Genomic DNA, 12,043 nt, shown 5'->3' with positions numbered 1-12,043 from the left:
TTTAATGTTCTCTTTGATTGCTAATGGACTGAAAAGTATTTCATCACCTCATGTGGTATGAGTACATCATACTGCTTCTTTCCAAATGCAGAACAAAAATATATATGAAATATATCTACCTTTTCTGCAGCATTAACAAGTTTCCTTTCTCCCTCTAGAATTTTGCCTAAACCTTTTCTAGGATTTCGTTTGTTGTGAAAATACTTAATAACCTCCTTAGCCGTGCCAAGCACTGATTTTTCCCTGATGTCTTTAACGTCCTTTATCAATCATAACTTCTAATTTGTAGTTCTTGCTATCTATATTCCTGATTTCCCCCCATTTTTATATATTTTATATATTGCTTTCCCCCACCCCACATTAGCTGCCTTCACTTTGCCCCTGGAGTGGGTTTTTAGCCAAATTTGTCCATATTCATGACTGGTATTGTGGCTTTTTAGCTATTTAATCAAGTATCAGAGGGGTAGCCGTGTTAGTCTGGATCTGTAAAAAGTGACAAAGAGTCCTGTAGCACCTTACAGACTAACAGACGTATTGGAGCATAAGCTTTCGGGGTTGAATACCCACTGTGTCAGAAGCATGTAGTGAAAATTTCCAGAGGCAGGTATAAATATGTAGACAAGAATCAGTCTAGAGATAACAAGGTTCGTTCAATCAGGGAGGATGAGGCCCTCTTCTAGCAGTTGAAGTGTGAACACCAAGGGAGGAGAAACTGCTTTTGTAGTTGGCTAGCCATTCACAGTCTTTGTTTAATCCTGAGCTGATGGTGTCAAATTTACAAATGAACTGAAGCTCAGCAGTTTCTCTTGAAGTCTGGTCCTGAAGTTTTTTTGGTGGAGGATGGCTACCTTTAAATCTCCGATTGTGTGTCCAGGGAGACTGAAGTGTTCTCCTACAGGTTTTTCTCATTATCTCTGGACTGATTCTTGCCTGCCTCTGGAAATTTCTACTACTTGCATCTGACAAAGTAGGTATTTTCCTCACCATCAATGATTTCCTCAGCTTTGAGGAATTAGCCTTTTGAAGCACTAAGTATCTCTAGATATTACTGGTTGGGAACTGTTCTCTCTCTGTCCATTTGAATGTAAACTCTTCCATTGTTTATTTTCCTCTCCACAGTCATATGCCCCCTTATGTATCTCTTCTCTAAATGAAACAGTCCAAGCCTTTCCAGTCTTTCTTTCCAAGCCTCTCCTATTCTCATAGAATTTCTTGGAAATACCCTTTCTATCTACTATATCCTTTATAGAGACTGGGTGACCATAACTGAACACATATCCAGAACAGTGTATTCTCTATCCCATTATAAGGCGTATCCACCCTAGTGGTTCCTGCTGGTGCCTATTATCATTTCCTACACACGGAGCACCATAAAAGATGGAATTTGCATAAGTAGGGTAATTTTTTCATAATTAATTTATCTGAATAATGAAAATGTCATTTTCAGTGTGTGAAGAGTGACCAATCTGTTTCTCCCATGACAACAGCCTTCAGTAGTGCATGTAGTGTCTCATATTAACATTGTTTCTCCATCCAGGCATTTGTACTGCGACCATCACCCTAGAGCCTGGGCACATACAGGAAGCTGGGGGAACATACGGTATATGCAGGAGACACCGTTCAGCCTCAGAGTTGGACAATTTCTCCCCTACTCCATGTCAGATTCCAACACAACCAAATTCACCAACCCCCTCACCTTCATCCTGCTGGGCATTCCTGGCCTGGAGACGGCCCATGTCTGGATCTCCATCCCCTTCTGCACCATGTACGCCATAGCCATCTTCGGGAACTTCACCATCCTGTGCATCGTGAAGACGGAGCCGAGCCTCCACGGGCCCATGTACTATTTCCTCTGCATGCTGGCTGTCTCTGACCTGGTTGTATCTACGTCCATCCTGCCCAAAATGCTGAGCATCTTCTGGTTCAATTCCAGGGAGATCGATTTCGGTGCCTGTCTCACCCAGATGTACATCATCCACTGCTTCTCATCAATGGAATCTGGGATCCTAGTAGCCTTGGCTTTTGATCGCTACGTGGCCATCTGTAATCCCCTGAGACATTCTACCATCCTGACAAACCCCATGGTGGCCAAGATCGGTCTCACTGTGGTTTTGCGCAGCAGCATACTTGTACTACCCAATCCCTTCCTGGTGAGGCGGTGCCCCTATTATAGAACCAACATCATCCCCCATACCTACTGTGATCACATAACTGTGGTCAAGTTGGCCTGTGCTGACATCAGTGCCAGTAATTACTATGGCCTGTCTTTGGCATTCTTCATCACAGGTCTGGATGTGTTTTTTATCACCGTGTCCTATACTCAGATTCTCAGGGCTATCTTAGGCCTCCCCTCAAAGGACACCTGGCTCAAGACTTTTGGGACCTGTGGCTCCCACCTCTGTGCCATCTTAGCCTTTTACATCCCAGCTCTCTTCTCCATCCTGACACACCGATTTGGCCACAGTGTGCCCCTACATTTCCATGTTCTCAGTGCCAACGTGTACCTCCTGATGCCCCCCATGCTAAATCCCATCATCTACGGGGTGAGGACCAAGCAGATCCGGGACAGGCTGCTCTGGCTCTTTACTCATAAAGGGACCTAAAGTTTTCCTCTGGTTTTCTGGAGTGCAAAGCCCTCTTTCCTGAATCACTTACTGAATATAAGAACATATGAACAGCCATATTGGGTCAGACCAGAGGTCCATCTAGCCAGTCTCCTGTCTTCTGACAGTGGCCAATGCCAGGTGCCCCAGAGGGAATGAACAGAACAGGAAATCACCAAGCGATCCATCCACTGTCACCCATACCCAGCTTCTGACAAACAGAGGCTAGGGACACTCTCCCTGCCCATCCTGGCTAAAAGCCATTGATGGACCTATCCTCCATGAATTTATCTAGCTCTTGTTTTGAACCCTGTTATAGTCTTGGCCTTCACAACATCCTGTGGCAAGTAGTTCCAAAGGTTGACTGTACATTGTGTGAACAAACACTTCCTTTTGTTTGTTTTAAACCAGCTGCCTATTAATTGCATTTGGTGACCTCTAGTTCTTGTATAATGAGAGGAGTAAATAGCACTTTCTTATTTACTTTCTCCACACCAATCATGATTTTAGAGACCTCAATCATATCCCCCTTAGTCATCTCTTTTCCAAGCTGAAATGTCCCAAGCTTATTAATTTCTCCTCATACAGAAGCCGTTCCACATCCCTAATCATTTTTGTTGCCCTTTTCTAAATCTTTTCCAATTCCAATATATCTTTTTCGATGTGGGGTGGCCACATCTGCATGCAGTATTCAAGATGTGGGTGTATCATGGATTTATATAGAGGCTGTCAAGGCTGCTTCCCCACTCTGAATTTTAGGGTACAAATGTGGGGGCCTGCATGAAAACTTCTAAGCTTAACTACCAGCTTAGATCTGGTCCGCTGCCACCACTCTTGATGCTAATTCCCTTCCCTGGGTAGCCTTGAGAGACTCTTCACCAATTCCCTGGTGAACACAGATCCAAACCCTTTGGATCTTAAAACAAGGAGAAATTAACCATCTCCCCTCCTTCCTCCCACCAACTCCTGGTGGATCAAGATCCAATCCCCTTGGATCTAAAAACAAAGAAAAATCAATCAGGTTCTTAAAAAGAAGGCTTTTAATTAAAGAAAAAGGTAAAAATCATCTCTGTAAAATCAGGATGGAAAATAACTTTACAGGGTAATCAAACTTAAAGAGCCCAGAGGACCCTCCTCTAGCTTTAGGTTCAAAGTTACCGGAAACAGAGGTAAACACCCTAGTAAAAGGTACATTACAAGTTGAGAAAACAAAGGTAAACTAACACGCCTTGCCTGGCTGTTTACTTACAAGTTTGAAATATGAGAGACTTGTTCAGAAAGATTTGGAGAACCTGGATTGATGTCTGGTCCCTCTCAGTCCCAAGAGCAAACAACCCCCAAAACAAAGAGCACAAACAAAAGCCTTTCCCCCCCCCCAAGATTTGAAAGTATCTTGTCCCCTTATTGGTCCTTTGGGTCAGATGCCAGCCAGGTTACCTGAGCTTCTTAACCCTTTACAGGGAAAAGGATTTTGGAGTCTCTGGCCAGGAGGGATTTTATAGTACTGTACACAGGAGAGCTGTTACCCTTCCCTTTATAGTTATGACAGAGGCATTACGATATTTTCTGCCTTATTATCTACCCCTTTCTTAATGATTCCAAAAATTCTGTTCGCTTTTTTGACTGCCGCTGCACATTGAGTGGATGTTTTCAGAGAATGATCCACAGTGACTCCAAGATCTCTTTCTTGAGTGATAACAGCTAATTTACATTCCATGATTTTAGATGTAGAGTTCGGATTTTGTTTTCCAATGTGCATCACTTTGCATTTATCAACATTGATTTTCATTTTCTATGTTATTGCCCAGTCACAGTTTTGAGAGATCCTTTTATAGCTCTTCAGAGTGTGCCTGGGACTTAACTATTTTGAGTAGTTTTGTATCATATGCAAATTTTGCCACCTCAATGTTTACCCCATTTTCTGGTCATTTATGAATATGTTGAATATGACTCGTCCCAGGACAAACCCGTGGGGGACACCACTATTTACCTCTCTCCATTCTCACCATTTATTCCTACCCTTTGCTTCCGATCTTTTAAGTGCCTTGCAATGCTTTCAATCTCATCTAATGATCCTTAACTTAGTTTAGTGACAAGCCTTTTGTTATTTAATCATCCTGCCTCTGTTTCTGAACAAATTCCCTGCCCCACAGATGGAAGCTTGGAGAAGCACTGCACTCCTCACATATCACTCTCAAGCTGTGTTGCAGTTAAGAGCTGTGGAAGCAGAGAAAGAACTGACAGGAAGGGGATGCAATGCATGACAGTTCGTTAGCAAGAGTCAGGCTAACTGTAACCCTAATAACGCGAGATTTGGAGAAGCGAGGAATGTGTGAGGCGAGTGGGAACGAACTGTGTGAGAAGTTGTTGCGACCTTGTGTAGATAATGTGTAGATAATATGGAATGTAGACTGAGAGTCTACATTAGTGAGCAAAACAAGATATCAGAATGACCTATGTATAAACAAAATGCAGCTGTTGCTCATTATTGTCTGTAACAAAAGGTATAAATGCTTGCTGTAATTGTTTACCTGTTGAGAGACCTGTGTAGCTCTCTCCCTCTATGCAATTGATAGAGAGACAATAAAGTATCTGATTTGCTGTACCCAAACAAAAAGTGAGAACTCTCTTATTCTCCGACAGAGCTCCATCAGGGGCTAGGGCCTCCGCTGTGAGCAGACCTCAGGTACAAAACCCAGGTGGGACTAGAGCCACCCGCACCCCCTAAACAGTGGCCCTGCCCAACTGAGCTCCCTCTGCTCTGGGGATGGGATGGGAGATGCTGCAGCCTGAGATGGAGCTGGCCTACAAATAGGAGGCAGCCTCACCTGAGCAGCTGCTGATGGGGCGAATGACCTGGCACCTCCCCCAGCCCTGCAATAACTGGACACTGCCAGATCCCCTTTTCCACTGGACTTTCCCATTGAAAACCTGGTACTTGGCAACCCTAAATGGCACCTGGACACAGAAGCCAAAAAACAGACTGTCCGGGTAAAATCCAGATGGGAGGAAACCCTGTTAACAGCACAAGCATGGGAGAAGGGACTCTTTGATTGCAGGGCTATGGCTGCAGCAGAGAGCCAGACTCCAGCTGGAGGAAGTCATGAGTTGCATAAGGTGCCCCCCTGATACCATAGAGAGCTTTGACCAAATCCCAAAGAATGCTCCAGGGCGGTGAGGCAAGGAATGGCAGGCAGGTGTCATATTGTGTTTACCTAGACCTGCGTGTGACACTCTGCGTACAATATTCATCACAGTGATATGATTATGGTATTATTATGACATAATTTTGATGAATCTTTTATAAAATGTTCTGATTTGCTGAATATGATTATCCTATTTGTATGCATGTATCATTTTTGTGTTTGGAGTTATTAATATTGAGTATGTATCTGTATTCCAAATGTGGTTGCACCTAGGTGACACCCACAGGGCAAGATGCTTCCAATTTAGACAGCCAATTGTTAAGGGTCTATTCCAGATAACGGGCTTTTAAGGGAAAGATAGGCCATAGGAAACATTAATCCTCCACCTGGTGAGCCTTCCAAAAACTGTGCTGGGAAATTGGCTTGGACCGAAGGGATTCCCATCATATTGAAGAAACTATAAAAGGGGCAGTGCCATAAACCAGTGGCCTCACTGCCCACACAGAAACACCTGGAAACACCTGAGGAACAAAGACTGAACTGTGGGAAGTGCTGGTGCCAAGCTTAAGGGATTTCTAGCCTGTGTATGGAAGCCTAATGGACTGTTGGTACTATCTAACATGGTGACACATTGCTTGGTTCAAATCCAATTTAGTGTATGACTAAATACACTTATTGAGGACTTCAGTAACTCAGGTATAGGTTAGGGGTTTGTTACAGGAGTGGGTGGGTGAGATTCTGTGGCCTGCATTGTGCAGGAGGTCAGACTACATGATCACAATGGTGCCTTCTGACCTTAAAGTCTATGAGGGCACGTCTTCACACCCGCCGGATCGGCAGGTAGCAATCGATTTATTGGGGATCGACTTCTCGCATCTAGTGAAGACGCGATAAAATCGATCTCTGATTGCTCTGCCGTCGACTCCGGAAATCCACCGCGGCAAGAGGCGGAAGCGGAGTTGACGGGGGAGCGGCTGCGGTTGACTCGCCGCCGTCCTCACAGCCAGGTAAGTCGACCTAAAATACGCAACTTCAGCTACGCTATTCACGTAGCTGAAGTTGCATATCTTAGGTCGGACCTCCCCGCCCCCCGCAGTGTAGACCTAGCCTGAGTCTATGAGTATGAGACTTAGACTGTGATTTTCTTTATTTCTCAGGTAACCATCTTTGATCTGATTGCTATTCATAGAATCATAGAATATCAGGGTTGGAAGGGACCTCAGGAGGTCATCTAGTCAAACTCCCTGCTCAAAGCAGGACCAAATCCCAACTAAATCATCCCAGCCAGGGCTTTGTCAAGCCGGGCCTTAAAAACCTCCAAGGAAGGAGATTCCACCACCTCGCTAGGTAACGCATTTCAGTGCTTCACCACCCTTCTAGTGAAATAGTGTTTCCTAATATCCAACCTAGACCTCCCCCACTGCAACTTGAGACCATTACTCTTAGTTCTGTCATCTGCCATTACTTATAGTCACTTAAAATTTATCTTTACATTAGAAGCAAGAGGAAGACCAAAGACAGGGTAGGCCCACTGCTTAGTGAAGAGGGAGAAACAGTAACAGGAAACTTGGAAATGGCAGAGATGCTTAATGACTTCTTTGTTTCGGTCTTCACCGAGAAGTCTGAAGGAATGCCTAACATAGTGAATACTATGGGAAGGGGGTAGGTTTAGCGGATAAAATAAAAAAAGAACAAGTTAAAAATCACTTAGAAAAGTTAGATGCCTGCAAGTCACCCGAGCCTGATGAAATGCATCCTAGAATACTCAAGGAGCTAATAGAGGAGGTATCTGAGCCTCTAGCTATTATCTTTGGAAAATCATGTGAGACGGGAGAGATTCCAGAAGACTGGAAAAGGGCAAATATAGTGCCCATCTATAAAAAGGGAAATAAAAACAACCCAGGAAACTACAGACCAGTTAGTTTAACTTCTGTGCCAGGGAAGATAATGGAACAAGTAATTAAGGAAATCTTGGAAGGTGGTAAGGTGATAGGGAACAGCCAGCATGGATTTGTGAAGAACAAATCATGTCAAACCAATCTGATAGCTTTCTTTTATAGGATAACGAGCCTTGTGGATAAGGGTGAAGCTGTGGATGTGGTATACCTAGACTTTAGTAAGGCATTTGATACAGTCTCGCATGATATTCTTATTGATAAACTAGGCAAATACAATTTAGATGGGGCTACTATAAGGTGGGTGCACAACTGGCTGGATAACCGTACTCAGAGAGTTGTTATTAATGGTTCCCAATCCTGCTGGAAAGGCATAACGAGTGAGGTACCTCAGGGGTCTGTTTTGGGACCGGCTCTGTTCAATATCTTCATCAACGACTTAGATATTGGCATAGAAAGTACGCTTATTAAGTTTGCGGATGATACCAAACTGGGAGGGATTGCAACTGCTTTGGAGGACAGGGTCATAATTCAAAATTATCTGGACAAATTGGAGAAATGGTCTGAGTTAAACAGGATGAAGTTTAACAAAGACAAATGCAAAGTGCTCCACTTAGGAAGGAAAAATCAGTTTCACACGTACAGAATGGGAAGAGACTGTCTAGGAAGGAGTACGGCAGAAAGGGATCTAGGGGTTATAGTGGACCACAAGCTAAATATGAGTCAACAGTGTGATGCTGTTGCAAAAAAAGCAAACATGATCCTGGGATGTATTAACAGGTGTGTTGTGAGCAAGACCACAAGAAGTCATTCTTCCGCTCTACTCTGCTCTGGTTAGGCCTCAGCTGGAGTATTGTGTCCAGTTTTGGGCGCCACATTTTAAAAAAGATGTGGAGAAATTGGAAAGGGTCCAGAGAAGAGCAACAAGAATGATTAAAGGTCTTGAGAACATGACCTATGAAGGAAGGCTGAAAGAATTGGGTTTGTTTAGTTTGGAAAAGAGAAGACTGAGAGGGGACATGATAGCAGTTTTCAGGTATTTAAAAGGGTGTCATAAGGAGGAGGGAGAAAACTTGTTCACCTTAGCCTCTAAGGATAGAACCAGAAGCAATGGGTTTAAACTGCATCAAGGGAAGTCTAGGTTGGACATTAGGAAAAAGTTCCTAACTCTCAGGGTGGTTAAACACTGGAATAAATTGCCTAGGGAGGTTGTGGAATCTCCATCTCTGGAGATATTTAAGAGTAGGTTAGATAAATGTCTATCAGGGATGGTCTAGACAGTATTTGGTCCTGCCATGCGGGCATGGGACTGGACTCGATGACCTCTCGAGGTCCCTTCCAGTCCTAGAATCTATGAATCTATGAATTTATCTAGTCAATAAAGCTGTTTTTTATATTTTACCTAAAACAGTGTGGTTTGCTTAAAATTTGGGGAAAACCTCAGCTCATTTAACAAATGATTTTGCAGGGTCCTCTTCACATCAAGGGAGGGGTGAAATGGATAATAAAGGCATAGTGGTCAGGCTTTTGACCAGGAATGGACAGTACAGCTCTGGCATCCTAGGTTAGGGAGCTGGGGGTTTTTTGGCTGGCGCTTCCCTATGTGAGTTCATGAGTGATTGCCCAGAGCATTCATGAGCACGTCTGGATGTGGTCTCTGCCTGTGATTGTTGGTGTGAGTGTAAGCTTGGAGGGTTTTCCAGGTTGTCACAACATCACAGTGCAAGAGGGACCCCATATTGGTGAGACAGAGGTCTGAACTGTACCCCAGTTCCAATTAGCAGCCAGGGAGGGACCCACCACACTGGATATCTCTTGTCCTGTCTAAAGTAGAGGAATTGTTTTAGCAACTCCTTTTACAAGGCCTGGGTGTGTTTGCTTGAATGATTGTGTGCCCTGAAAGAGAGAAACTGCAAAAAGAGTGGGCCCAAGGGGACCTCTGGGAAGAATGTGCTGAAGCAATTTAAGAGTCTGCAGGAGATGGGTCAAAACTAGTCTCAGGACCTTGGTGTTTCGTGTGCAGGTCTCCGCTCCTAGTGGGAGGTGCTAGTATGGAAACTTCATCCCAGAGTGGGCCTAGAAACCCAGAGCCAGAATAGTGCCTGAATGCTGCTCCGACCCAACAGCACAAGGGGCCAGCATGTGGGAACCAAACACAGCTTCCTGGTGGGTGTCCAGGCATGGGAGCTTGAAAAGGACTGTCTTAGCAAACCTGGAGCTGTGACTGGAAGGGGAGTGTGGCTGGGCCATCTCAAACTTTCTGTGTAGTGTCCACAAGATGTTCTCTTCACTCAAATGTGGCACACTTGCCTTTTCCCTCGGTGTTTCCCAGAGTGCTCTGGTTCCTGGACTGATCCAGCTGGGCTGCCCTGAGCCAATCAGTCCCAGTTTAGCAACAGGGAGGGGATTTGTCTCTCCCTTGGAAAGTGCTCCCTAGAATGGAAGAGACAAGGAGTCCCTGTTCTAGTGGGTTTTGTCCCATCTGTCTCTCTCCCACTCCGTGCATTGTGAGCCGTCTCGCCCTGTGCTTTTTTTACCTCCTTCCCTCTGTCTCTCTGCCACTTCTAATGTGCATCCCAGAGCTTGTCTACACTGCAAAGTTGTTGACGGGTACTTAAAAAAGCCCCCTCCGCCCGCACAAAAGACAAAAGTTTTGCCGATGCAAGTGGCAGTGTAAACGTGGCTTTGTCGGCAGGAGCGCTCTCCTGCCGACAAAGCTAATGCAGCTCGTGGGGCTGGAAGTATTTGTCAGCAAAAATGCTGACAAAGTATCGACAAAGAGCGTTTACACACGGTGACTTTTAGCGACAAGGCTGTGTTGACACAGCTTTGTCGCTAAAAGTTGTGTGGTGTAGACAAGCCCACATTGTGATTTTCCCCTGCTGTTATCTGGACCAGTGATCTGCTAGGTCACTCCAATCCTCGACTCTGGGAGCCAGCTTTACCCTGCTCTGCTGTGAGAACCCCACTCCTGGGCTGTTCACGCACAGCCTCTGGCATGTAAGCTGCTCCCAGCACAAAAGTGAGCACTTTTGGCCAGCCACTGCTTGGACTGTGCCACTGAATGACAATAGCCAATATCTCCGGTCCCAAACACAACCCTAGGAACCTCCGTCTTGCAGTGTCCAGTTATGCCTGCTGGACATTGCAAGCTTGTATGAGTTCATCAATTTAACAAAGAAATTGATATGTACCAGCCTTGTTACCCCAAGAGGAGCCTCTGACATGCTTCAAACCAAACGCACTGCTTCGGGTAGAATAAACAAACACATTTATTAACTACAAAGACAGATTTTAAGTGATTATAAGTCAAAGCACAACAAGTGAGATTTGATCAAATGAAATAAAAGCAAAACACATTCTAAGCAGATCTTAACACTTTCAGTGCCCTTCCAAGTTAGATGCTTCTCACCACAGGCTGGCTGGTTGCTCTTCAGCCAGGATCTCCTCTTTGACCAGCACTTCAGTCACTTGGTGTGGTGCCTATAGATGTAGGTGGAAGAGAGAGAGCAGGGCAAATGTCTCTCCCTTTTGTCATGTTCTTTCTTCTCTCTTGGCTTTGCCCCCCCCTTCAGAGTCAGGTGATCATTACCTCATCATAGTCCCAAACAGACCAAGGGAAGGGGGGTGACTCACTTGAGAGTCCAAGAGATCCTTTGTTGCTGCCTAGTTCAGTGTCCTTTGTTCCTGTGAGGCTGGGCTGGGTTTGTCCTATACATGCCCTGATGAGGTGTGAACTTCCGCTCTGCTCATGGAGAGTTTTTGCCTGGGCTCGTTTTAAGCTATGAGGACAAATTTTCAGCCTCATAACTATATACATGAAATTAAAATCTATAACATTACTATAACAACAATGCTCAGTGCATCATGAGCCTTCCAACGACACCCGACATGACAAACTTTCTATTGGATACCACACAATCATATTATAAGGATGAACATGGGGGTGCAGGGTGTTCCCCTGAGATACAGTGTGTCACACCCACCCTAGGTGCCAGTTTCAAACACTATAGGGATGCCACTCTATAGAGTTCAGTGGCAATGGCAGGTGTAGCACTGAGAATCGCTATATCTGAGAGCTGATCTGGCTGTACAAGAAGCAGTGCCCATTAGTCTGGTTATTAATCCAGGTAAAATGAAGTCCCTGGCCATGACCAGCAAGCAGCCTGCAGCTGCAAACTGCAACCAGCTCAGTATTAACCTGTCTGGAGGGATTTCTGGGCAGGTGTCAATTTCATAGACAGGGCTGGAGGCTGCTCAAAACATGTGGGCTCTCGTACAGCAGCAGCTGCTGCCCTGTTGCCTTCCACAGCCTTTGTGGAGATGTCATGTCAGCAGGTTTCCTGCAACACTGCAGATCTATAGAACAATGGGTACTCCCATGGATGGGAGCAATATG

General features: G+C 44.9%; 1 protein-coding gene across 1 annotated transcript; it reads left to right on the top strand.

Moving 5' to 3' along the window:
- Positions 1–1,655: 1,655 nt before the first annotated feature.
- On the top strand, positions 1,656–2,603 carry LOC117873128 (olfactory receptor 52M1-like). The gene has a single exon (XM_034762181.1). The coding sequence runs from the start codon at positions 1,656–1,658 to the stop codon at positions 2,601–2,603; it is 948 nt and encodes a 315-aa protein (XP_034618072.1).
- The last annotated feature ends 9,440 nt before the right edge of the window (positions 2,604–12,043 follow it).

Source organism: Trachemys scripta, chromosome 1, assembly GCF_013100865.1.
Source record: "Trachemys scripta elegans isolate TJP31775 chromosome 1, CAS_Tse_1.0, whole genome shotgun sequence".
Taxonomy (NCBI): Eukaryota; Metazoa; Chordata; order Testudines; family Emydidae; genus Trachemys; species Trachemys scripta.
The sequence above is the reverse complement of the archived record's forward strand: the minus strand, read 5'-3'. Positions and strand labels throughout refer to the sequence as shown.

Bases quoted from the DNA above. Each gene is read 5' to 3' on its own strand.
- LOC117873128 (XM_034762181.1), top strand. From the start codon at position 1,656: ATGTCAGATTCCAACACAACCAAATTCACCAACCCCCTCACCTTCATC.